The following is a 27,850-nucleotide window of genomic DNA, read 5'->3' as shown; positions in this document are numbered from 1 at the left end:
CGTTCACGGCCTGAAATTTCTGGGAGGAAAAATGCTCTAATGTGAAGTTTTACCATCGCCTAACATTGGTTAAGAGGGAACGGTAACGTTCAGCAGCGGAATATAAGAAAGGCTGTCACATCTCTCATCGGAGAAATCGGCCTCTTTCCCCACTTCTTCCTAAACGAATAACACAACTATCACCAACACAGAGCGGTATAGGGTTACACTGTATACGAGGAGCAGGGAGAGAAAACAAGCAGCGGGAGACACAGAAGGATCGTGCTGAGCTTTCTACCCTGAGCTGGAGACACAGCTGCACTGCTCACTGCCGCTGATATGGCCTCCATGCTGCTGCTTGTCTGTGTGCTAAAAAACGAAAGAGCAGGAGCCCCTCAATGCTGTGTATGGAAGGCCTCATAGCAGCTAATCTACTCCCACCAGCTCAGAGTGGACTGCAAATAAGAGAAAGAGTCTGAAGAGGGGAAAACTGGTAAAAAATGCAGGATACAAGTCATAAAATGGCCAGAAAGTGTTATTCCTCATGTACTAACATGTGTAACAATGAATATGGTAATATACACGTGCATTACTGCTATGGAAAACATGTAAAAATTTATATACTTCGCACACAAAAATGGCCAGTTTTATGTGAGCCCAATAGCCAGCGGCAAGGCGACCTCTTTTTGTTGGGTCCCTGCTTACTCTAATTCCTCTTTGGGTTAAAAAAACCCCTTACAATTCATGGGCAGAGAGGAACCTGCAAGTGGATAAATTGGAGAGGTTTTTAACCCAAAGAGAGGCATTAGAGTAAGTAGGGACCCAACAAAAAGAGGTCGCCTTGCCGCTGGCTGTTGGGCTCACATAAAACTGGCCATTTCTGTGTGCGAAGTATCTCAATTTTTACATGTTTTCCATAGCAGTAATGCATGTCTATATTCGAGTGCAACTGTCTCCTTTTTGTTACTATGTTTCATGTTCACTATGCCCCTGTTCACATTAGAAAGGTAGGATGTGCCATCAGTCTTTTTCTTAGATTCCTCATGTACTCACATGGGTCAGTATATTCTTAAAACCCACCTGAAAGTATAGTTACACTTTAAAGAGGACCTGTCACTGTTTAAAGAGAGAATGGAGTTAAATATCTTGTAAAAATTGCTGCTCTCCCCCCGATTCTGCCGCTCCTTTCCGTTTTGTGCTGTGCGGCTCCACAGCAGATATTCACATTTGTTGCTTCTGGAGGGCTTCTGTGAAATCTCCTCTTGTAGTCCAACTTGGCGTTTCTTCAGGGTGTTCCCGGGGGGTTTTGCTTTGACCCCCTACCTCCCAGATGCTGCCAATCGGAGCCTGGTGAGTGCTAAATCAGCTGCTGAACTGCAGCACCAAATATCTGTACAGAAAATCTGCAGCATGTGAACGGAGATATGGAAAACCTAGTAGAATGCGGATTTAGACACAGAATCCACCCCGAAACCGGCCCCTCTTACAAATTAGATAGAGAGCTGAATGATGGCTGCCGCACGATCAATGAGCCAAACCATATCTCCTGATTTTTCCATATTCAGGAGTACTCGCCGCTGCCTGTGGCTCCAGTGTCCTCGCCTGCCGCTGCCTGTGGCTCCAGTGTCCTCGCCCGCCGCTACCTGTGGCTCCAGTGTCCTCGCCGCTGCCTGTGGCTCCAGTGTCCTCGCCGCTGCCTGTGGCTCCAGTGTCCTCGCCGCTGCCTGTGGCTCCAGTGTCCTCGCCGCTGCCTGTGGCTCCAGTGTCCTCGCCCGCCGCTGCCTGTGGCTCCAGTGTCCTCGCCCGCCGCTGCCTGTGGCTCCAGTGTCCTCGCCCGCCGCTACCTGTGGCTCCAGTGTCCTTGCCGCTGCTTGTGGCTCCAGTGTCCTCGCCGCTGCCTGTGGCTCCAGTGTCCTCGCCCGCCGCTGCCTGTGGCTCCAGTGTCCTCGCCCGCCGCTGCCTGTGGCTCCAGTGTCCTCGCCCGCCGCTACCTGTGGCTCCAGTGTCCTCGCCGCTGCCTGTGGCTCCAGTGTCCTCGCCCGCCGCTACCTGTGGCTCCAGTGTCCTCGCCGCTGCCTGTGGCTCCAGTGTCCTCGCCGCTGCCTGTGGCTCCAGTGTCCTCGCCCGCCGCTGCCTGTGGCTCCAGTGTCCTCGCCCGCCGCTGCCTGTGGCTCCAGTGTCCTCGCCCGCCGCTACCTGTGGCTCCAGTGTCCTCGCCCGCCGCTGCCTGTGGCTCCAGTGTCCTCGCCCGCCTCTACCTGTGGCTCCAGTGTCCTTGCCCGCCGCTGCCTATGGCTGCAGTGTCCTCGCCCGCTGCTGCCTGTGGCTCCAGTGTCCTCGCCCGCCGCTGCCTGTGGCTCCAGTGTCCTTGCCGCTGCCGACATCACTATCGGCTACGTATATACAAAGAACAAAAGAATCTGTAGTCCGAAATCAGACATGCCTGTATCTTAACGCCCCAATATCCACTCTTGGGGGCCAATCAGCAGCCCCCCTATACATTAGTGGCGGCTAAGCTTATTGGAGGGTATGGCTGGCTTTAGTCTGTGTATTGGGGGTCTTTAGGGACAGTATGTGCAGTGTAAGGAGAGGGGCTTATGCCAGTAGCAGGGGAGGGTCTCTGATCTGCCCCCATCGTGTACCTCCTGCGGATGGTATACAGGAGGTATATATATATATATAATATATATATATATATATTTTACTGTGTTATCTGCTGACTGCGTCCAGACTACTGCGAGAAACCAGAACAGCTAGACGGGACAGATGTCCTGGTGGAGACTGAATATGGATTTTATGCCGTAATTTTATGACGGTAATGTAGCAGATAAGAACTGCATAATACATACTGATCATCGCAACCCGGGAAAGCTGCGACAGTCTGCAGGGTTCTGATGTGTTCTCCAATCTGTGGTCATTCATAAATCTGACCTCTGAAGAAGACATCGTGAAGAGGAGGGCGACGTCGTGAAGAGGAGGAGGGCGACGACGTGAAGGGGAGGAGAAGGACGACGTGAAGGGGAGGAGAAGGACGACGTGAAGGGGAGGAGAAGGACGACGTGAAGAGGCGCTCAGAGAATGAATGAGGAGGAGGAGGCCTCCCATATACAGAGGAACGTCGGCCAAACCTCGAGATTGAAGAAGGACCAACCAACCATCTAATGTACATAGGGGCTTTTCGACCCTTCCCGACGGAAAAGATTTGGGCATTTTCAATTTTTAGGCATTTTTGTTCTCTCTGGAGTTAAAGGGTTAATCCCATCTCAATATGTAGTAGGTATAATAATAATAATAGAAAATACCTCCAATTAGAAATGTAGTGCAGTTCTCCTGATATAGTCATGTCTCTTACCTCATGTGCAGGGCATTGCAGCTTGGGTATCCATGGTTACAACCACTAGCAACTTGGGTATCCATGGTTACGACCACGAGCAACTAACTGACTCACGATATGGGAGAAAACCCACTCAAACACTGGGAGAATATACAAACTCCATGCAGATATCGTCCTTGGTGGGAGTTGAACTCAGAATCCCAGCACTGCAATACTGCAGTGCTAACCACTGAGCCACCCTTCCTACAGTGCTAACCACTGAGCCACCCTTCCTACAGTGCTAACCACTGAGCCATCATGCTGCCCAGACATTTATAACATGTGCACTGCATAGGGAGTATTACTGCATATAGTATTAGGCTGTGTTCACATGTTGCAATTTTTATTTTTTGCAGCATTTTTTCATGAGTTTTTACAAAACCAGCAAAAGCCAGAAGCTTCCAGAAATCTCAGGCACATGCTTTTTTATTCCTGCCTGTAATGGAAAACTGCAGCTTTTTGTTGAAGCAGCGTGTCAATTCTTTAAATTTTTTTACAGCTTTTTTTTTTTGAGGAAATGCAAACCACAGCTGCCTTTGTGGTGAATAAAACTAACTTTATGGAAACGTACTGTAGACAAATAACAAAAATGCAATAAAACAACAAAGATGCAGCAAAACCTGCTTTTTGGAAGCAGGTTTTTTTTACTGCCAAGAGCAGCTTTTGTTGCAGAAAAAAAGCAGCAGAAAAAAAGCAGCAGAAAGCAGCAAAAAGCAGCGTGTGAACAAAGCCTTATAGAGCTCTCTAACAGATTACTGCAGGCGCCCTCTAGTGGAATCACAGGTAATCACATTATTCATAACTGCATAATTTCAGCTCCGCATCAGAAAACAAAGCGCCGACTACTATAATAGAAATAATGATGGTCTGTAAAAAATCTACAACATACGTATGGATGTGATAACGGACCCCACTGCTCCCCAGAAACAGCGCAGGAGTAATGAAACCAGACCCAGTCAAGTGCTGCATATTTTCTGAAAAATATATATATTTTTTTATCAAACTACCAAAATAGTCTAATGCCACAAAATAAAATGTGTGTTAAACTAAATCCACTGAAATAGGTATTGAAGCCAGAAATCCTCTTGTGCTGTAGTGACTCCACCATATGTGGTGCTGGGCCGGGATGAGGCCGGCATATTGATCATAGCCGTGACGCTGACATCTGGTGCGGGCCTCCAGTGGTCAGGAGCCGGGGTGCTGGGCCGGGATGAGGCTGACGTCTGGTGCGGGCCTCCAGTGGTCAGGACCTGGGCCGGGATAAGGCTGACGTCTGGTGCGGGCCTCCAGTGGTCAGGAGCTGGGGTGCTGGGCCGGGATGAGGCTGACGTCTGGTGCGGGCCTCCAGTGGTCAGGAGCTGGGGTGCTGGGCCGGGATGAGGCTGACGTCTGGTGCGGGCCTCCAGTGGTCAGGAGCTGGGGTGCTGGGCCGGGATGAGGCTGACATCTGGTGCGGGCCTCCAGTGGTCAGGACCTGGGCCGGGATGAGGCTGACGTCTGGTGCGGGCCTCCAGTGGTCAGGAGCTGGGGTGCTGGGCCGGGATGAGGCTGACATCTGGTGCGGGCCTCCAGTGGTCAGGACCTGGGCCGGGATGAGGCTGACGTCTGGTGCGGGCCTCCAGTGGTCAGGAGCCGGGGTGCTGGGCCGGGATGAGGCTGACGTCTGGTGCGGGCCTCCAGTGGTCAGGAGCTGGGCCGGGATGAGGCTGACGTCTGGTGCGGGCCTCCAGTGGTCAGGAGCTGGGGTGCTGGGCCGGGCCTCCAGTGGTCAGGAGCTGGGGTGCTGGGCCGGGATGAGGCTGACATCTGGTGCGGGCCTCCAGTGGTCAGGACCTGGGCCGGGATGAGGCTGACGTCTGGTGCGGGCCTCCAGTGGTCAGGAGCCAGGGTGCTGGGCCAGGATGAGGCTGACGTCTGGTGCGGGCCTCCAGTGGTCAGGAGCTGGGCCGGGATGAGGCTGACGTCTGGTGCGGGCCTCCAGTGGTCAGGAGCCGGGGTGCTGGGCCGGGATGAGGCTGACGTTTGGTGCGGGCCTCCAGTGGTCAGGAGCTGGGCCGGGATGAGGCTGACGTTTGGTGCGGGCCTCCAGTGGTCAGGAGCCGGGGTGCTGGGCCGGGATGAGGCTGATGTCTGGTGCGGGCCTCCAGTGGTCAGGAGCCGGGGTGCTGGGCCGGGATGAGGCTGACGTCTGGTGCGGGCCTCCAGTGGTCAGGAGCTGGGCTGCTGGGCCGGGATGAGGCTGACGTCTGGTGCGGGCCTCCAGTGGTCAGGAGCCGGGGTGCTGGGCCGGGATGAGGCTGATGTCTGGTGCGGGCCTCCAGTGGTCAGGAGCCAGGGTGCTGGGCCGGGATGAGGCTGACGTCTGGTGCGGGCCTCCAGTGGTCAGGAGCCAGGGTGCTGGGCCGGGATGAGGCTGACGTCTGGTGCGGGCCTCCAGTGCTCAGGAGCCGGGGTGCTGGGCCAGGATGAGGCTGACGTCTGGTGCGGGCCTCCAGTGGTCAGGAGCTGGGGTGCTGGGCCGGGATGAGGCTGACGTCTGGTGCGGGCCTCCAGTGGTCAGGAGCCAGGGTGCTAGGCCGGGATGAGGCTGACGTCTGGTGCGGGCCTCCAGTGGTCAGGAGCTGGGGTGCTGGGCCGGGATGAGGCTGACGTCTGGTGCGGGCCTCCAGTGGTCAGGACCTGGGCCGGGATGAGGCTGACGTCTGGTGCGGGCCTCCAGTGGTCAGGAGCCGGGGTGCTGGGCCGGGATGAGGCCGGCATACTGATCATAGCCGTGACTCTAGTGTCAGGGAAGGTGTTTGTGCGGAAGTGTCCTGATAATGGATGCAGGGCTGCAGCGAGCCGATGTCTCCGGAGCCATGATTAATCCTCCAATGCTCCAGTGATCTAGAGCGGGGACACGATGAACGCGGGAGCACCTGAGGCCCGGACGAGCGGCCATCATTACAAGATTATATATTCTCACCTTCCCCTTTCTCCGCTCTCTAGAAGGGAACAAAGACAGAATAACGAGCACCGCGCCCCGCGGAGATCCTCACCACATACAAAATAGGGGGGTGACGGAGGGGGTCTGTTATCAACTGATGGAGAAAAATCCACATGTGTCAGCGAGCCACGTGTGATCCACATGAAGGCAGCGATTAAGAGTGCTGGAGCGGACAGTAAGTGCAGATAGGGTCTTCTCCTAAAACACTGTCAGCCGTGGTGCTGTGAGGGTGTGAAATAGCCGAAATACGGCTGCAGCAGAGCCCAACGGGAGATGCAGCTCAAATATGGAGAGAGAAGGGTTAATAGACCGCGCTGCCGAAGAAAGGAGGATCCCTTTGGCAGGAGTGATTTTATTTGTCTACGCGTTTCAAAGTATGGCTTCTTCAGGATAAATCACATATCACTATATATGATGTATGATTTGTACCATATGGTTATATATATATAATATATGATTTGTCCTGAGGAAGAAGCAGGGTTTGAAACTCGTAAACAAAATAATTACTTCGGAGCGCGGTCTATTAACCCTTTTCTGTCTAAATCTGAACAACATAGACCAGGGAAGATGGTGACCACCCGCCATGTACAGTCCTGGTCACAACCTGGGGTTTCATTATAGAAATTGGGTGGGAATATAAGATTTACTGAATATTGGGGTTTTACTCAAATAACTGAAAAAAAGTGTGATACCGAAGTGGCCATCGTGATCAATACGGGTTTGGCTTTTGAGCCCCCAATGACTAACGGGGAAAGCTGTAGTCGGCCCCTATGGCAGGTGTAATATTGCCTTGATGGGGGAGGGGTCTGCGGTGGTGAGGACCATGGCTTGTAGCAGGGACCCCTCTATCATCCATTTGGAGGTCAAAATGAGGTAAATTTCATATAAATTACGAGCCCCAATAGGGTCATTAGACGGGGGAGACGCAGCCCACCATTACACTGTGCCCCAAAAACAGGATCAGATGGCTTCATGTGTAATCACGAAGGATTGGGGGACATGGGGGGCGGAAGCTGTTCCAATGGAGTCCATTGGATTATTGGTGTATGTACACACACATTGTATATATCTATCCCCGTCATGGGGCTATGCTGAGTACACCGCGGCGCTGGCATGGATGCACACGATAACACGCACGTCCCCAAATTGTCAGCTCAGGGTAGATCCGCGTTTTCTTGGAAGACGTCTTGCCGCTGTGGTGAGACAGCAAGGCGCCTCCATTCTCATCACATTTCTTCCTCCCCCTGTGAGAGCCGCTCGCCCCATCCCGGTGCCCCCCTGACCGGACGCGCCATATTACAGAGCCCACACACAGGATGGGGTCCGCTCCCCTCCCCCACACACCGATCATCACCTCTCCCCCGCCGCCCCCCCTTGTGTCTAAACCTAGAGACGCCTAAAGCGCCCCCAGGAAGACAAAGCACAAGTCCTCCGCGGCTGCCCATTCCCCCCCCCCACACAGTCCCCCTCCCCCTCCGCGGCCCTCCGGCGATGATACTGGGATTCCTGTCACATTAGCTTAGATGCGGCTACTTAAGATAATTTGCAGATCGGTCAGTTCAGCAAAACGACCCAAAACAGGAGGCAGAAGTCTCCCGCGGGGGGGGAGGGGGGGGCGCTCCCCTGCAGAATCTGTAGGTAAATTAATTAGTCATTACCTGCAATTCACACCTAGGTTAACCCCTGTTATGCCAGTAAGGAGGGCACCACAGTCATTAGTGAGACATTCGACGATTCTCGCACGCATGATGAGAGGTTTTTTCGTGGGGGTTTTATGGGGTCTTTTCGTCATCTTTAGTCACCAGAGGAAAAAAAAATATGTAAGAGTAAATTAAATTTTGAGTGGGGCGCACGCACCTGGCATCTCATAGGCCTCATGACCTCTGCCCAAAAAAAGGCACACTTCTGCGCCATGTTATTTGAATTTCCTGCAGAGAATGAGGCGCCAAGGAGGAACATGGGGCTCGATGCGGGACTGCTGCACCCCCCACCCCCACCCCCGTCCGCTACGTTTTCTGATCAGAGCCTTTTTCCTAAAAGGCAATGTCATAAATGCCGGGGATTTGTTGCAGAAAGTCAACTCTGCGTCCAGACGATCCCGGGATCTACAGGAGATCTACAGTCACAGATTATTTGCTCCGATCTGCTGAGTCAGACAGAACTTTCTGCCGCATGTGAATCCCCTTCACGGCAGATCCCCCATCCCCCGACACACCACAGATGTTTCTTGCATAATTAATTTTGGCAGACAACAACCTCACCCGATACATGACGTGGGCGGCCGCGCTGGAATGTTCTACAACGCCGCGCGAGGATGAAGAAGCGGAGGACAGAGGTGCGGGAGAAGGAGGAACCAAAAAGAGGTAACACATCCAACTATACATAAAGGAGGAGGTCCAGAAATTAAAGTGATTCCTTGATCACAGATCCCCTGATCCTTTTGTTTTCAGGGAAGATAAGACGCCGCCAGAGCTGTATGGCAGCAGATTTTTTTTTTGTTTGGAGGAAAGCAGGAGCGGTGTCTGACAAACCAATGGCTACCGAGGCGTAGACTTTCAAAAACTCAACGTACAAGCTCCAACAGTAAAGGCACATTCACATCGGCCAACGCACAGCATGAAACAGCTCCGAATGGTTGGTCGGAGGTTAATAGCCTCTATAGAGAGGCAGATTACCCTTCAGATGCACACGGGACAATTTCTTACAGATAATCTACCATTGTTCTCGGCGGCATGGTTTGCTGCCGAGAATGAAAATCATTTTTAGGCAAAGCCAAAGATCATCTCCATGTTCCACTCATTCATCCGGTGACGGACACTTGTTTAAACTACAGGAATATCATGAAACGAGTGTTCCTAGGATAATCGTACAGCGGAAATGCCCATTATAGTCCATCCTGACCCACCATTGTAGTTATTACAACCCACCATTATAGTCCATCCTGGCCCACCATTATAGTTATTACAACCCACCGTTATGGTCCATCCCAGCCCGATGTTCTGGTCAATCCCGGCCCACAAGATACTGGCTCCTCTATGTCACCCTGTAGCCCAATCCTTCAGATACTATAGTGGGGTCCTAGAAATAATTCTGCATACACCAGACCGGTATTAATACATTGTATATAAAAGAAATAGTTTATTCCATCACTGGAGCGTTCTTCTAAAAATTCACAGACTGAAATCATACAAAAATAACACATGAAATGGAAGTTGACAGCAGGAATCTCTCCACCGCCGCAGGCCACTGTATGCCCACCACGGCCATAGTGATACCACTCCATATTCTACATCCACAGGACAATGAGAAAAGTAAGGAAAAATATAAAAATTGCAATATTAAGTAAAGTCAGACACTTTACCTGTAGTGGGATCCCTAGTAGTGCGAAATCACCGGCCATTACAGTCATAGTACCAGGCTGGCGACATTTAATTCAAGTCATTCAATGCATTACCCATAGCGTTGTGCGTATGGATTCTCACGACCAGATCCAGAGGCCTGTATAGTGATCTATGGCCGCTGGATGGAGGCTCGGAGAACCATCTCTTACCGGAAGCATCCACAACTCTTCATTAGTTGGTACAATGCGTCTTCCTGCAACGATGAGGTTGTGCCAAGAAGAGCTGCGGATGCCGGCAGGTGAGTGGCGGACCTCGGGGGCTTCCGTCCAGGGGACACAGATTACGGACGTGTCTGATAGACCAGATCGCGAGAATTAATTTATACCAACTCCAATTAGCACTGGCCACGATATAGGAAACGAGCTTTTGCCAGAAAGAAGAAGGGTCTATTCTTTACATTGTAGAAGACTGGAGAAATCAAGGTCAACCCCCGTCCCACCGGCAAATCCTAACACGCAGCCATCCTCATCGAGAATCCTGATCTTATCAAATAAATAAGTAAAGATACAAATGCAGAAGAAAATTAGGATTGGGGTCAATAAATCTCAATGCCAGAAAAGACAGCCCAAACCCCCCCTAAATCAGACGCCATCGTTCCGATACGATCCCCAATGTTTGGAATTAGTTTTGCGTTTGGTCGTTTAGAACGTGGATCATTACGACACTTTATAAAAAAAGGTAGAAAGCGACAGGAACAGACGGCATTCAGTAAAACAAAGAGATACAGCCACGAGGCAGGAGACAGACAAAAGACCCCGGTGTGGAGAGGGGGCTGGAGACGTACAGGGCAACACAAAGGGCCTGCCCGTCAGCGAGGAGGAGGCAGGGTCAGTAGTATCCACTCTGGTCTCCAGACTAGTTATTGTCGTGGTCACTGTTCACACCACTGAGGTCCAGACCACGGCTCACGTCTTCCAGATGCAAACGGGTCCAGTAGTCATTTTCTTATCAGAGCTGTTATTAAAAGATGCATTGCAGAACCGAGGTGAGCAGCCTTCAAAAAAAGCAGAAAGAGCCTGCACATCCGACATAGTAGAGGCAGAACAGCCGCGGAGTCTGCACATCCGACATAGTAGAGGCAGAAGAGCCGCGGCGTCTGCATCATCCGACATAATAGAAGCAGAAAGAGCCGCAATGTCTGCATCATCCGACATAGTAGAAGCAGAAAGAGCCGCAGTGTCTGCATCATCCGACATAGTAGAAGCAGAAAGAGCCGCGGCGTCTGCATCATCCGACATAGTAGAAGCAGAAAGAGCCGCAGTGTCTGCATCATCCGACATAGTAGAAGCAGAAAGAGCCGCGGCGTCTGCATCATCCGACATAGTAGAAGCAGAAAGAGCCGCGGCGTCTGCATCATCCGACATAGTAGAAGCAGAAAGAGCCGCAGTGTCTGCATCATCCGACATAGTAGAAGCAGAAAGAGCCGCGGCGTCTGCATCATCCGACATAGTAGAAGCAGAAAGAGCCGCGGCATCTGCATCATCCGACATAGTAGAAGCAGAAAGAGCCGCAACGTCTGTATCATCCGACATAGTAGAAGCAGAAAGAGCCGCGGCATCTGCATCATCCGACATAGTAGAAGCAGAAAGAGCCGCGGCGTCTGCATCATCCGACATAGTAGAAGCAGAAAGAGCCGCGGCGTCTGCATCATCCGACATAGTAGAAGCAGAAAGAGCCGCGGCGTCTGCATCATCCGACATAGTAGAAGCAGAAAGAGCCGCGGCGTCTGCATCATCCGACATAGTAGAAGCAGAAAGAGCCGCAGTGTCTGCATCATCCGACATAGTAGAAGCAGAAAGAGCCGCGGCGTCTGCATCATCCGACATAGTAAAATCAGAAGGAGCCGCGGCGTCTGCATCATCCGACATAGTAGAAGCAGAAAGAGCCGCAACGTCTGTATCATCCGACATAGTAGAAGCAGAAGGAGCCGCGGCGTCTGCATCATCCGACATAGTAGAAGCAGAAAGAGCCACGGCGTCTGCATCATCCGACATAGTAGAAGCAGAATGGTGCTGGAAGGGTTATATACAACCTCCTGCACAATCTGCAAAAAAAAAAAATCAATCTGATGGAGCCGGATACTGTCAGCTGTAAACATCTTGTGGCAAGATCCTCCCGGGGACGGGTCCTGTAATTTATTCCAGAGTCCTGGAAATAAACCGGTTACTAAGCAGATCTCCGAGCAGCGCCAGCACGTCCCACGTCAGAGCTGCGAGGCAGGAAAGCTCATGCATGGCTCCCGTGGAAGATAATGGGGCAGATGTCACACAGATAAACACTGCAACCGTAATCCAGAGAGAAAACTGCAAGGAGCCTCGTAGTACAGCGGTATGGTACGAGCCGAAAACACCCGGGTACCGGAGCGGTCTGAGCATGTGCAGACGATGGCACCGCTTGCAGCCAAAATGCCCACTTGTCACAGCAATCCCACTTCACACATGACAACATCCTTGTCCGTTGGTAAAAAAAAAAAGTATTCGTGCGACGTCCCATGGAAAACTAGCGGTCATGTCACAGCATAAAAAACAGGATCAGCACCACCAGGAGCAGAGCGAGGAGCACGACGATGGCGCACCACTGCCGCCGATCTGCAGGAAGGAACACACACTGGTTATTATCCACCACCACGGACACAGCAGCATTGTACACGTCATGTAACCAGTCGCATCAATCGCATTCCCGTTTACAAGTCTGCATGATGCCACGTTATCTACAGTTGGTGCATCGCCAGCGACAGTGACCTCCTGGAATCGGATGAGAGCCGGCCCTCACCTCCCGGCAGCCGCAGCTCTGCTTCAGATTAGCCGGTCTGGCCCAAGATGATGCACGCGACGTTGTGCCAGGCCGGCTAATCAAGAGAAGAGCTGAGGACGTCGGGAGGGAAAGGGCTGGTACTCCAGCAACCAGAGTACTGCAGCGGCCGACGGACTGGGTGCTGTGAACTGATCCATGCAGATGACCCATTACATGAGCGGACTGGCCGGCACTGCCCCTGCCGATGGGGTGCACATGTCACAGGCATAACATGCAGCTACATTGGAGCCCAAAGAGCAGACGGGCCCTGCTCAGGCTCTGGTTACAAGGTGAAAAAAGGGGGCGGACGGCCGAGGTATGGTCTCCCCCCGTTTTCATGTTCTATATATTACCGAGGGTCTACTGTACTTTTTTTTTATGCTCTTAATATATTATATTTGTGTATATCTATGTTTTTCTTACATTTTGGGAACCCTCTCCTTTTTTCTGGGTAAAGAGTGAAGGGGGTATCAATGTCTGGAGTCTCCTGCAACTAAATATTGGGCTGAGATAGCAGCAGTCTGGTCCCCATTTTTTGTATAGATTAACCAAACCCTTTCTGCAAAAAAAAAAAAAGGGCAGGCGCCTCGTTTCCATCCTCATCCCTGAAGACTACACTACCGGATTTTTCATTTTATAAGACGCACCCAAAATATACAGATAAAAAAAATTTAAAAAAAAGAAAGATGGTCCGTCTTATATACCGTCACAGGAGGCAGGTGAGGTGCTGGAGTAGGGCAATGCTGCAGGCGCTGTGGTGGGGGCTGTGCTAGCTGCGGTGGGGGCTGTGTGGAACAGGGTGGTGCAGTGGGCGTCACAGATGCTCTGTTGGCGGTGCCGGCTTCAAAGAAATGGGGCCCGGATTCGCCATGTGCTCAGATTGCACTCTCAACTCAACGAGAAGCCCAGATCTCATCTGTTCATGTGCCACCTTTGGGCACCATTTTCTTTAAGTCCGCTGCTGGGAGATCCACGGGCCGGAGGCGGCGCATGCGCAGATAAGATTTTTCTATCTGTGCACGCGCTGACTCCAAGTGCCATTATTTGAAGCCTGCACCACCAACAGAGCATCTCACCTGCCCTACCGCCCTTCTCCACACAGCCCTCCACCGCAGCCAGCACAGCCCTCCACCGCAACCAGCACAGCCCTCCACCGCAACCAGCACAGCCCTCCACCGCAACCAGCACAGCCCTCCACCGCAACCAGCACAGCCCTCCACCGCAACCAGCACAGCCCTCCACCGCAACCAGCACAGCCCTCCACCGCAACCAGCACAGCCCTCCACCGCAACCAGCACAGCCCTCCAACGCAGCCAGCACAGCCCTCCAACGCAGCCAGCACAGCCCTCCAACGCAGCCAGCACAGCCCTCCAACGCAGCCAGCACAGGCCCCCCACCGCAGCCAGCACAGCCCTCCACCGCAGCCAGCACAGGCCCCCCACCGCAGCCAGCACAGCCCTCCACCGCAGCCAGCACAGCCCTCCACCGCAGCCAGCACAGCCCTCCACCGCAGCCAGAACAGCCCCCCCACCGCAGCCAGCACAGCCCCCCCACCGCAGCCAGCACAGCCCCCCCACCGCAGCCAGCACAGCCCCCCCACCGCAGCCAGCACAGCCCCCCCACCGCAGCCAGCACAGCCCCCCCACCGCAGCCAGCACAGCCCCCCCACCGCAGCCAGAACAGGCCCCCACTGCAGCCAGAACAGGCGCCCCCTACCGCAGCCAGAACAGGCGCCCCCTACCGCAGCCAGCGTAGCATCCATTCTCCACCTCCCGGCAAGCTACACTAGCATTATAAGACGCACCCCTCATTTTCCTCCCAAATTTTGGAGAGGAAAAGTGTAACTTATAATCCAAAAAAATCCGGTACTCGTCTGCTGCTCGCTCCCAGGAATCCACTCGATCAAAATTAAACGCCTTAAACTGCACCTGAATTATTTCATGAAACAACGGCATCATTACTAACAATGGCAGAAACACAGATGAGCCGAGAGAGGAGCCGAGAGAGGAGCCGAGAGAGGAGCCGAGAGAGGAGCCGAGACAGGAGCCGAGAGAGGAGCCGAGAGAGGAGCCGAGAGAGGAGCCGAGAGAGGAGCCGAGAGAGGAGCCGAGACAGGAGCCGCTCCTTCACTTGGCAGTTTGTCTTTTTGTTTTTTAGCCATCGTGTTTGAAGCCAGATGGACCCCGTCCCCGTGCTGCGGCAGATGGCCCCTCTACTCACCGCTGGTCATGTGCGACACCTTCGCCAGCTTCTTCAGAACGTTATCCATGCGAGACTGCGCCGAGTCTAACTCATGGGAGAAGTCATCGAGCATCCTACAAAGAGAGAAAGTCAGGACCGGATCAGTGATCTGCGCCCCCTCTGCCGGATCTGCGCCCCCTCTGCCGGATCTGCGCCCCCTCTGCCGGATCTGCGCCCCCTCTGCCGGATCTGCGCCCCCTCTGCCGGATCTGCGCCCCCTCTGCCGGATCTGCGCCCCCTCTGCCGGATCTGCGCCCCCTCTGCCGGATCTGCGCCCCCTCTGCCGGATCTGCGCCCCCTCTGCCGGATCTGCGCCCCCTCTGCCGGATCTGCGCCCCCTCTGCCGGATCAGTGCGTTATGCACCGAGCCATAAACTTCATTTATGATATTAGAGGGGTCGTCTCCTATCGGATATTTATGGCACAGATGTAAATATCTATTACATGGGGGGTCCCCGATCCATCAGTCCATGGCGGCAGTGACATGATATGCTATATTCCTAGCTCTTTCACCAGGCTGACCTGCAGTACCTGACAATGCCACACACAAATGCACGGCGCTGTGCCAGGTAATAGAGGGAAAGAACAGGAGGACGTCAGTAATATTGTGGCGCCTTCTTTCTCCTCCAGGATTCTGGGTTTGCACTGATCACACAATGACGGCCATTATTAGAACATTCCAGAATCCCCTATCATCAGCATAGAACTAGCTAAAAAATAACCGTGCTGCGTTGCAAGTCCGTGTGCGCATGCACCGCCTACATACAACATGTGGACAAAAGTATTGGGACGCACGCCATAATCCGTGAATTTAGTTTATTCAGTCCCATCGCCCCTGGTCTGTAACCTCCGGCCCCTCCACATCCCGTCCTCCTGTACCAACGTGTGACAGAACGGCTGGTGGTAACGAGCGCACCGATACCAAGAGCCGCATGGCCGGGGCTTCCATGGATGAGCAGCAGCCGTACATCACCAAGCACAATGACAAGCGCAGGATGGAGCGGTGTAAAGCCGCCAACGCTGGACTGACGTGTGCTGTGGATTTAAGCAGTGAGGTTTCTCCTGGTGGAGCGCACTGAGTCAGTGTATGGAGTCTTATAAGCCATGCAATGTCCTTTAAGGGAATTCCGAGCAGAAGACTGGAACACTACTGCCACCTATAGGATAGAGCGGCTGTCTTCTTCACTGCAGAGCCTATTTGCATATTTAAATTCCCAGAGGAGCATTGCACAGTCTATTAGTCTCCTTATGCCAGCTTGGCACTCTCCAAAAGAAGACACTTTACTCCTCTGATCCCCGGCAGAGGCCTCTCACCCAGTTCTCCTACTCTGCACTGATGAGGGGCAAGTAGCCAGAAACATGTGTCTGCAAACGGAGTTTCTGGTTTGGCTTCGGCTCATTAAAGGGTCAATATTGAATATTGGATTGTTATTTCCTATAGATGGCGCTAGAGTCCTAGTCGTCTTCCTCTCTGCGGAGGTTAAGTGCATATTCTGCGCAGTGACGGATCACACTCCTCTATCTGGTGTCGGATGGACGAGTCTGGGTTTGGTGAACGCCGGAGAACGTTCCCCGTCTGATTGTACTGTGCCCGCTGCTGGTGGAGGGGGATAATACTATGGGACATTTTTATGGGCGTCAACCTCAGCGCCTTAGTCCCAAAGAAGGGGAGACTTAACGCTTCAGCACAAGACTCTGAGCACAATGGTAGCTTCCATCTTTGTGGGAACAGTTTGGTGACGGCCGCTTCCTGTTACCCATGACTGTGCCCACAAAGACATGGAGGGGGAGAACACGACGGCCGCAAAGAACCCGGACCTCAACCCTATCTGACAGTTTTGGGACCGGCTCCTTATTAAGGTCTATGGGTCTAGAAAGGAGGTGTAATTTGGAGGGGGGCACATACTTTTGACCACACAGTGTTTCTATGGCTCGGGAACCAGACTGACGATGCTGTAAATGTCGCAGAGTATAGAGTACGTCACGACTATATGTTTAACCAAGTAAAACAAGGTTGTGATTATGTATGAGATAAGACAGACACTAAATAACCTGGAAGCAGCCGCCCTCCTCCGCCCGCCGCCCGAGGCTCACAATCTCCGCGGTCAGTCTCCATGACACGGCTTTCTGTTCAGCCACAAGCCGCCTTCGCCTCCCCATCGGTGACATGTGAGAGCGAGTGGCATAACGGCACCATTACAGCCCAGAGCCGGAGCCTTCAATATACAACAGGCTGCCTGGGCGAGGAGTGTGAAGATGACACTAAAGGGTCAATGCACCTTTCCCAAGATGAAAGGATGGATCACAAGAGGCGGCGTATACTGCCGAGTCCTGACAGATGGAGGTCAACAAAGGACTTCACCACCGAACAGACATTTCCTTTAAAGCTATTGAGCTGGGTGATGTGGGCAGAAGTCAGCGGCTCGTGTTGTACTGGGCCCGGGTCGCCTGGTGTCAGCAGCTCGTGTCGTACTGGGCCCGGGTCGCCTGGTGTCAGCAGCTCGTGTTATACAGGGCCCGGGTCGCCTGGTGTCAGCAGCTCGTGCTATACTGGGCCCGGGTCGCCTGGTGTCAGCAGCTCGTGCTATACTGGGCCCGGGTCGCCTGGTGTCAGCAGCTCGTGCTATACTGGGCCCGGGCCGCCTGGTGTCAGCAGCTCGTGTTGTACTGGGCCCGGGTCGCCTGGTGTCAGCAGCTCGTGCTATACTGGGCCCGGGTCGCCTGGTGTCAGCAGCTCGTGTCGTACTGGGCCCGGGTCGCCTGGTGTCAGCAGCTCGTGCTATACTGGGCCCGGGTCGCCTGGTGTCAGCAGCTCGTGCTATATTGGGCCCGGGTCGCCTGGTGTCAGCAGCTCGTGCTATATTGGGCCCGGGTCGCCTGGTGTCAGCAGCTCGTGCTATACTGGGCTCGGGTCGCCTGGTGTCAGCAGCTCGTGTTATATTGGGCCCGGGTCGCCTGGTGTCAGCAGCTCGTGCTATACTGGGCCCGGGTCGCCTGGTGTCAGCAGCTCGTGCTATACTGGGCCCGGGCCGCCTGGTGTCAGCAGCTCGTGCTATACTGGGCCCGGGTCGCCTGGTGTCAGCAGCTCGTGTTATACAGGGCCCGGGTCGCCTGGTGTCAGCAGCTCGTGCTATACTGGGCCCGGGTCGCCTGGTGTCAGCAGCTCGTGCTATACTGGGCCCGGGTCGCCTGGTGTCAGCAGCTCGTGCTATACTGGGCCCGGGCCGCCTGGTGTCAGCAGCTCGTGTTGTACTGGGCCCGGGTCGCCTGGTGTCAGCAGCTCGTGCTATACTGGGCCCGGGTCGCCTGGTGTCAGCAGCTCGTGTCGTACTGGGCCCGGGTCGCCTGGTGTCAGCAGCTCGTGCTATACTGGGCCCGGGTCGCCTGGTGTCAGCAGCTCGTGCTATATTGGGCCCGGGTCGCCTGGTGTCAGCAGCTCGTGCTATACTGGGCTCGGGTCGCCTGGTGTCAGCAGCTCGTGTTATATTGGGCCCGGGTCGCCTGTGACTGGGGAATGGTCAGGAACGCTGCTCGACTAATGGACGTAGATAACGTCAGTCATACCCACACGAGCCGTACGTGGGGGCAATCACCCAACTCTCCCTCGACAGATGAGATCCTTCTGCTCTGGTGGCCGGTACGCGGAAGAGTCTGGAGGCCGTTCAAGGCGCCCAATATACATTTGATAAAAGTTATCCGTACCCGCCAGTTTCGGCAGGACTGGCTTACTGTCTAATGTGCATGGCGCCTCCGACTCTTGCTCATTAGATGAGGTCAGGGAAAAGAAAGCTACAGCCATTCAAATTTCTGTGGACGATGGAGAGCAGAGGAGCCCTCAGCCGAGCCGCACTTTTATATACCGTATTTTCTGGATTATAAGACGCAATTTTCCTCTCCAAAATTTGGGAGAAAAATGAAGGGTGCGTTTTATAATCCGGATGTACAGTAGCTTAGCAGGTGGTGGTGGAGAGGGGTTACAGGATGCAGGGGAGATGCTGCGGCGGTGCGCTGTGCTGTGGGTCAGGGGACGCCATTCTTAATAGGTCGGCGATGCGGGCTTCAAATAATGGCGCCTGGAGTCGGCGTGTGCGCTGATGGAGCTCTTGGCTCAAGACGTCATCTGCACATGCGTCGCCTCCAGCCCATTGATTTCCCTGCAGCAGACTTAAGGAAAATGGCGCATGCGCAGATGAGGTCTGAGCTGGTCAGTGAAATGATCACTCCATGCACTGACTCTGTGCTTTTTCTTTGAAGCCTGCACCGCCGAGAGTTTCTGCATGCCCCTGCCTCACAGCGCCTGTAGCAAGCATCTGAGATACCCGCCGCACCACTCGCATTATCGCCCCTGCCTCCTGTGACCCCCGCTCCGCCACCGCCCCCCTCCGGTAAGACACCACCGAAGTAGAAGACGGACCCCATATTTTTTTTCATTTTTTTTTTCTCTAAATTTGGGGTGCATCTTATAGTCTGGTGCGTCTTATAAAACGAAAAGTACGGTAGTATCTGGGTGAGATACTGCGGATCGGCAAATGGCTATGTAATATGTCAGGGGGGCTTTAGTCTGCTCTGCACAGAGAGAACGTCCATGTGTGGGGGAGTTGCTCGTCAGGTGGTGGTCATTTTATCGGGCACCTTCACTGTAAGGCCCTTCTGGACAACACTCTGGAATTCATGCATTACACTTGTCCAGTACTAATCTGACTACAAGATGTCTGATCTGTATGGTCGCGGTATATTCTGTAATGGCGGTATATTCTTGAGGCGTCTGTTGGGTGCAATGTATTTGGCTATCCCATTCCCGGGGACACTCACACGGCCTGCTCGTCCAGCTCATTGCCGATGCGCTGTGACATGTTCTTCAGGACGCCGATGCTGCCGGACACCAGCTCCAGCTCCTCGTCCTGCTGCTCCATGATCATCTAACACCGGGAAGAAGGGACATTGGATATTATAATAATCCAACAAATGCCCAAACATCAAAGACAGTCTGAGAAAAAAAAGAAGAGCTGCAGAAAAGGAACCTGACATTGTGCGGAGCCGCAGCCAGCGGTGGTCTCACCCCCCCTCCGGCCCCACGCTCCCCCCGGCCCCACCCCCCCCCCGGCCTCACCGCCCCGGCCTCACCACCCCCCCCCCGCCTCACCTTCCCGGCCTCACCACCCCCCCCCCGGTCTCACGCCCCCCTCCCGGCCTCACCCCCCCCGGCCTCACCACTCACCACCCCCCCGGTCTCACGCCCCCCCTCCTCTCTCGGCCTCACCGACCCCCCCCCCCCTCTCTCGGCCTCACCGACCCCCCCCCCCCTCTCTCGGCCTCACCACCCCCCCCCGGCCTCAGGCCCCCCCCCTCTCAGCCTCACACCTTCCCGGCCTCACCACCCCCCCCGGCCTCACCGCCCCGGCCTCACCACCCCCCCAGGCCTCACACCTTCCCAGCCTCACCACCCCCCCGGTCTCACGCCCCCCCCTCCCGGCCTCACCCCCCCCCCGGCCTCACCACTCACCACCCCCCCCGGTCTCACGCCCCCCCCCCTCCCGGCCTCACCCCCCTCTCGGCCTCACCACCCCCCCCGGCCTCACGCCCCCCCCCCCGGCCTCACACCTTACCTGCTGCTGCGTCACTTGTCCGTCAAGGAACTGATTATTTGCCGACTGCATCTCCTGGTCCAGCCCCTTGTATTTGTCCGGATCGGACTTCCAGCCTTGCCTCGTCCCTTCTCCTAGGAGCGCCTGCAGGGTCACAAGATGAGGCCACAATTAGCCGCTTCTATAAAAATGACAAGTCATTACCTGGAAATTTTTGCACAAAATTAGTGAGCGGGAAATTGCTCCGTTACCGAAGACTAAAAATATCCAGCCAACTGCCCGAGCATCCCGCAAAGATGGAGCAAGTGCCCCTCGTCTACAAGCCCCGACATCGCCCGTCCCCGGCCATAGAACAAGAGGAAACCGCTCACGCCGATGTGCCGACATCACGGGGATTCCACTGCAGCAAGTCAGCGAGCTCAGAAGCTCGGGAAGTCAGCGCGAACAAAGCCACTGAGCTGAAGGATTGTCTGCAGCGCTGACGTCATATGGATTGCACTGCAGCAAGTCAGTGAGCTCTGAAGCTCGAGTGGTCAGCGCGAACAAAGCCACTGAGCTGAAGGATTGTCTGCAGCGCTGACGACATGACATCAGTTCTGCAGGGAATAACAGATGCTAGGAGCAGCAGCAGAGACACAGAGCTGGACCCAGGGAGGGTGAATAAAGCACTATTTGTTCTTTAAAACCTATTGCACCAGTGGAGAGGGGTTTCCTAAACCGTACACCCCTTTAGTGCCTATGGTCGGTCTTTGGCGTGTGACCTGGACAGACGCCATTGCTTCAGATGACGTCTGCAGACACACAAGGACACGTAGGTGAATCTGCCGCAATGTAAATCCTGGATCGTCTATTTGCAAATTGGCTGTCAATACAGATCACAGATCGCGCTGCTGACGGGGGGGGGGGGGGGGGGGGGGGGGAGGGGAGGGGGGGGCTTTTTTCCAGCCCAGCGATTACTCTTTCAACTGTGAGATTCCCATTACCGGGAAATCTGGAGAATGCTCGAAACGCGTCCACAGAAGACTTATCATTTTCGAGCGGGGAGCGGCCCCCAGCAGCGGGGTCAGGGGGGCTTCAGGGGTCCCCAGCATCTCCCAAATACAAAGTTATGGATTTTCTCTGAAGCTTAGACTGACCAGGGATGGCTGCAATTGTATCCTGTGTACAAGGCTGCAGAATATGACGGCGATATACATGAGATCATACCATTTTGTGATGTTTTCAGGGGCTGCGATGACTTTGCCTGCAGCTCATCAGCCTCTGCTACATTACAGTATAATGGAAGTGAATGGGATTGAAAAAACATCCAAAAATTGCTGTCGCCTCAGGCGGAGCATAGAGGACGCGCCGGATCACAGAACGCGGCCGGCTCCGGGTCACAGAACGCGGCCGGCTCCGGGTCACAGAACGCGGCCGGCTCCGGGTCACAGAACGCGGCCGGCTCCGGGTCACAGAACGCGGCCGGCTCCGGGTCACAGAACGCCGCCGGCTCCGGATCACAGAACGCCGCCGGCTCCGGATCACAGAACGCCGCCGGCTCCGGATCACAGAACGCCGCCGGCTCCGGATCACAGAACGCCGCCGGCTCCGGATCACAGAACGCCGCCGGCTCCGGGTCACAGAACGCGGCCGGCTCCAGATCACAGAACGCGCCGGCTCCGGGTCACAGAACGCGGCCAGCTCCGGACATTGGTGGAGGAACGCATTTTCACTACTAGATCCGATGACTCAGAGAGGACGTGTAACCCGAGCGCAGAACGTGACTCCGTCCTCTCCGCACCGTGACCGCCGGCAATTCACCAAGGAGACCATAATGTCAGTAAACAAACAGCAGACGGCAGCGTCCCCCGCCTCTCACCTGCCGGCTCTTCCTTTCTGCGAGGGCCTGAACAGATGGAGCCGTCATCTGATCCTTCATTTCCTGGACGAGAACACAAGGGAGAAAAAAGTGAAAAACCAGATCGAAGGAAGAGTAAATACAGTGAGGTCAGAAAACAGTGACGTCCCCGAGCCCCACAGCATCGGGGGCAGATAATGGGGTCACCAGTCTGTGCTGCTCCTTATAGGGGAACGTAGAGCGGCAAAGGCGTGGGCTAGACGGCGACATCAACCACGGCATCACGCGGAGACATCGTATGATCAACATGGGCAACATGGGATAACGGGCCACGTGGGATTACGGGGCCACATAAGGTTACGGGGCCACATGAGGTTACGGGGCCACATGGGGGCGACCTGAGGTGACGGGGCAAAGTGGGGGTGACCTGAGGTGATGGGGCAAAGTGGGGGTGACCTGAGGTGACGGGGCCACGCAGGGCAACGTGGGGCCACACAAGGTTACGGGGCCACGTGGTACAACATCAGGTTACGGTACTATATAGCAACGTCATAGCTAATGATTTCCTATGTGCAACTACAAAATGATTGCTTGCTTTTTAATTTTCCCTACAAACAGCGCCACCCCTGACCGCAGGCTGCATCTAGTACTGCAGCTCAGCCTCCATCGGAGCTGCAATACTCAATACGGCCTATGTAGAAGGGTGGTGCTATTTTGTATATAAAAAAATATCTCATCTGAGACAACCCCATAAATATTAGGACCTTGCCTCTATATCGCTCGTTGTATGTTATGAGACCTTGCAGACACCACCAGAACCTCTTCCACCGGAGAGAAAGCAGAGGGTTCCGGTGACTTCTCACCTTAACACACTGCCGCGTTTCGCTGATGAAGGCTTTTCTCTGCCTCATCTCCGCAGGGTCCAGGCTGAACTTTCGGGGATTGGCTTCTACAATACGTGACCGGAGTTAAGGAACGGAACAACTGTCAATCACGGCAATATCAACCCCTGGACCCCCGGACCCTCACCAGCCGAGACTCCTACAAGTCACAGCCTTTACACCTGCCCCAAGACAAATACAGCTAAATATTAGGGAACGACACATTCTTCCGGTAATAATGGGAGGGGGCACATTTTTTTCCATTGTACGGCACGACACCGGTTGACATCCCATATGGCGCCCCCCCCGTCTCGAATATTTATAAGATCCCTTTATCAATCACATCGTCCCACTTATTCTCCAGCCGTGAAGGATATTAATGGTCTCATCAAGGTCTTCCAGATCCCATTCGATGCTCCGCAGGTTGTTGCGCAGCTCGTTGGTGGTCCAGTCCAGTTCTTCTCGAGTCGCAATGGAAGGATCCTGAAGAAGATCAGTCCACCTCTGAAACAAGCCCTGGGCCGTGTTCACCGCTTTCTGCACCTCTCTAAAGAGGACAAAAAAGAGAAAATTCAGCTTCTGTACGAGTCACATGTGATCCAACACCGCACCGCAAGGGGTAACGCTCGCCATTAATAAGACCGCCGCATGCTGCTGCCACCTTCAAGAATGGGGTCATATTGACACTCGGCCAGTGGACATCTCGGCTGTCCCCCCCATACACATGAGATGGCTCGGCTGGGGGACATCTCGGCCGTCCCCCCCATACACATGAGATGGCTCGGCTGGGGGACATCTCGGCCGTCCCCCCCATACACATGAAATGGCTCGGCTGGGGGACATCTCGGCCGTCCCCCCCATACACATGAGATGGCTCGGCTGGGGGACATCTCGGCCGCCCCCCCCCATACACATGAGATGGCTCGGCTGGGGGACATCTCGGCCGCACCCACCATACACATGAGATGGCTCGGCTGGGGGACATCTCGGCCGTCCCCCCATACACATGAGATGGCTCGGCTGGGGGACATCTCGGCCGTCCCCCCCCATACACATGAAATGGCTCGGCTGGGGGACATCTCGGCCGTCCCCCCATACACATGAAATGGCTCGGCTGGGGGACATCTCGGCCGCCCCCCCCCATACACATGAGATGGCTCGGCTGGGGGACATCTCGGCCGCCCCCCCCCATACACATGAGATGGCTCGGCTGGGGGACATCTCGGCCGTCCCCCCATACACATGAGATGGCTCGGCTGGGGGACATCTCGGCCGCCCCCCCCATACACATGAGATGGCTCGGCTGGGGGACATCTCGGCCGTCCCCCCATACACATGAGATGGCTCGGCTGGGGGACATCTCTGCCGTCCCCCCATACACATGAGATGGCTCGGCTGGGGGACATCTCAGCCGTTCCCCCCATACACATGAGATGGCTCGGCTGGGGGACATCTCGGCCGTCCCCCCATACACATGAGATGGCTCGGCTGGGGGACATCTCAGCCGTTCCCCCCATACACATGAGATGGCTCGGGTGGGGGACATCTCGGCTGTCCCCTCATACACATGAGATGGCTCGGCTAGGGGACATCTCGGCCGTCCCCCCATACACATGAGATGGCTCGGCTGGGGGACATCTCGGCCGTCCCCCCATACACAGTACTGCTTTTTCAGTCGAGCGCCCCGGTTGATGATGAAGCTGCAATAGACATCTCTACCGATGGTCATCCGTCTGCGAGAGCAAAACGATCATCAGTCTGAAAATGGACGACGTCATGTCTCCGGTTCCCCACACACTAAACCGCCGGGGATATCAGCAGTGCGGCCAACATTAGTCCATTGTGTATAAGGGGAAGGGGGGGGCTTAAGAGCCCCCCACTGATATCAGTGCACACTGCTCACAGCACAGTGCAGCAAAGGAACGACCAGAGAACAGAGGGGAATAAACCTGCTCCAGATTTTAAATCCAATCCATGGCAGATTTATCACAGATTTGCTGCAGATTTCACCCTCTGCATAAACGACATATTGTGGATTTAGGGGACCTGACTGCAGATTGCTGCTGCCCGAACCGGAGAGATCAGAAGAGATCAGGAGAGATCAGGAGAGATCAGGAGAGATCAGGAGAGATCAGGAGAGATCAGGAGAGATCAGGAGAGATCAGGAGAGATCAGGAGAGATCAGGAGCTGCAGTCTGGATTGTGCTGTGGATCTGTCGTTTGTACAGGACGACAGCGAAGATTTCCTCCCTGCAGCTGCTGGTTTGTGGTAACAAAACACGAACCGGAATCAGCTGGAAAATAACCCTGACCCCCGAGTATTGCCGCGCTATTTCCCGGCAGAAATACAAGAAAACTCTATTATTACAACATACGGCCGAGCGCTCAAATCCAGCAATCACCCGATAGAACGGATCCGTTATCTGATCACTATTCATCATCCGATTTTCTTGCATTTGTAAAGGATCCCTTATTTTCTTACTGGATCAGTTTCAAATGGAAGAAACACAGATCCGTTTTCCATAGACTCCAATGTAAAAAAAAACCCGGATCCTGAAAAAAATACATTTGTTCAAAATGGACAACAAAGTTGTGTTTACTGGATCTCTGCTGGATCTGTCCTTACAGGTGATTACTGGACATGTGAACAGCGCCTGAGCCGTACAGTGTAAATGAAGACGGGGAAGGGACAGGTGCACTTTACATTATATGATTGTTACATGATGATGTTACTCTCTTCTGACGAGGAGTGACTGTGTGTGAGGATCGCACTGCTGCGGAGCGGATCGTGTGTGAGGATCGCGCTGCTGCGGAGCGGATCGTGTGTGAGGATCGCGCTGCTGCGGAGCGGATCGTGTGTGAGGATCGCGCTGCTGCGGAGCGGATCGTGTGTGAGGATCGTGCTGCTGCGGAGCGGATCGTGTGTGAGGATCGCGCTGCTGCGGAGCGGATCGTGTGTGAGGATCGCGCTGCTGCGGAGCGGATCGTGTGTGAGGATCGCGCTGCTGCGGAGTGGATCGTGTGTGAAGATCGCGCTGCTGCGGAGCGGACCGTGCTGCTGCGGAGCGGACCGTGCTGCTGCGGAGCGTGCTGCTGCAAAGCGGATCGTGCTGCTGCTGCGGAGCGGATCGTGCTGCTGCTGCGGAGCGGACCGTGCTGCTGCTGCGGAGCGGACCGTGCTGCTGCGGACCGTGCTGCTGTTGCGGAGCGGACCGTGCTGCTGCTGCGGAGCGGACCGTGCTGCTGCTGCGGAGCGGATCGTGCTGCTGCGGAGCGGACCGTGCTGCTGCTGCGGAGCGGACCGTGCTGCTGCTGCGGAGCGGACCGTGCTGCTGCTGCGGAGCGGACCGTGCTGCTGCTGCGGAGCGGACCGTGCTGCTGCTGCGGAGCGGACCGTGCTGCTGCTGCGGAGCGGACCGTGCTGCTGCGGACCGTGCTGCTGCTGCGGAGCGGACCGTGCTGCTGCTGCGGAGCGGACCGTGCTGCTGCTGCGGAGCGGACCGTGCTGCTGCTGCGGAGCGGATCGTGCTGCTGCAGCGGAGCGGATCGTGCTGCTGCTGCGGAGCGGACCGTGCTGCTGCTGCGGAGCGGACCGTGCTGCTGCTGCGGAGCGGATCGTGCTGCTGCTGCGGAGCGGACCGTGCTGCTGCTGCGGAGCGGATCGTGCTGCTGCTGCGGAGCGGACCGTGCTGCTGCTGCGGAGCGGATCGTGCTGCTGCTGCGGAGCGGACCGTGCTGCTGCTGCGGAGCGGATCGTGCTGCTGCTGCGGAGCGGATCGTGCTGCTGCTGCGGAGCGGATCGTGCTGCTGCTGCGGAGCGGATCGTGCTGCTGCTGCGGAGCCTCATCTCCTCGGTCTGCACCTGTAGCCCCCTGAGGGCAGAGATCCCTCTGGTCTCCATCACACAATGCCGGCACTCAGACCCATCACCCCGCCATGGCCGCGCACTGCCCCGGCCGCCCTCACCCCTTCACCACGAAAAACGGATCCTCCATAGACATGGCGGCGGCGGCTGTGTGCTCCGCTCCGGTGTCCGCTCCTGTTATCCCCGGCTCCGGTCTGCGGCCTCCCCGCTCCTCACACCGCTGGAGACAGGACGGGCCGCCCCGGATGTCGTCACTGCCAGAGCCCAACCGGGGCCGGGGAAAGATGGGAGGACGGAGGGGGGTGCACGTGTACCAGCGAGGACCACCGGCATCTCCGCCTATACACACCTATAGACTGCACACACTGTATACACACACTGTATACACACTATATACACACACCTATAGACTGCACACACTATACACACCACACACACTGTATACACACCTATAGACTGCGCACACTATATACACACCTATTGCACACACTGTATACACACTATACACACACCTATAGACTGCACACACTATACACACACCTATAGACTGCACACACTGTATACACACCTATTGCACACACTGTATACACACTATATACACACCTATAGACTGCACACACTGTATACACACTATATACACACCTATAGACTACACACACTGTATACACACCTATTGCACACACTGTATACACACTATATACACACACCTATAGACTGCACACACTATACACACACCTATAGACTGCACACACTATACACACACTATATACACACCTATAGACTGCACACACTATACACACCACACACACTGTATACACACCTATAGACTGCGCACACTATATACACACCTATAGACTGCGCACACTATATACACACACCTATAGACTGCACACACTATACACTGCACAC

The 27,850-nt window shown here is 54.9% G+C and overlaps 1 protein-coding gene across 1 annotated transcript; it reads right to left on the bottom strand.

Moving 5' to 3' along the window:
- Positions 1 to 9,448: 9,448 nt before the first annotated feature.
- Positions 9,449 to 27,202, bottom strand: STX6 (syntaxin 6). Its single transcript, XM_075320593.1, has 8 exons — positions 27,043 to 27,202; positions 23,454 to 23,623; positions 23,059 to 23,153; positions 22,217 to 22,279; positions 20,380 to 20,502; positions 19,586 to 19,692; positions 14,753 to 14,847; positions 9,449 to 12,327 (listed from the first exon to the last, which is right to left on the bottom strand). The coding sequence occupies exons 1-8, from the start codon at positions 27,075 to 27,077 to the stop codon at positions 12,251 to 12,253; spliced, it is 765 nt and encodes a 254-aa protein (XP_075176708.1). The 5' UTR covers positions 27,078 to 27,202; the 3' UTR covers positions 9,449 to 12,250.
- Between the last annotated feature and the right edge of the window lie 648 nt (positions 27,203 to 27,850).

This window comes from Anomaloglossus baeobatrachus, chromosome 8 (assembly GCF_048569485.1).
Source record: "Anomaloglossus baeobatrachus isolate aAnoBae1 chromosome 8, aAnoBae1.hap1, whole genome shotgun sequence".
Lineage (NCBI taxonomy): Eukaryota > Metazoa > Chordata > Amphibia > Anura > Aromobatidae > Anomaloglossus > Anomaloglossus baeobatrachus.
Note: the sequence above shows the minus strand (reverse complement) of the source record. Positions and strands in the feature narration are given on the sequence as shown.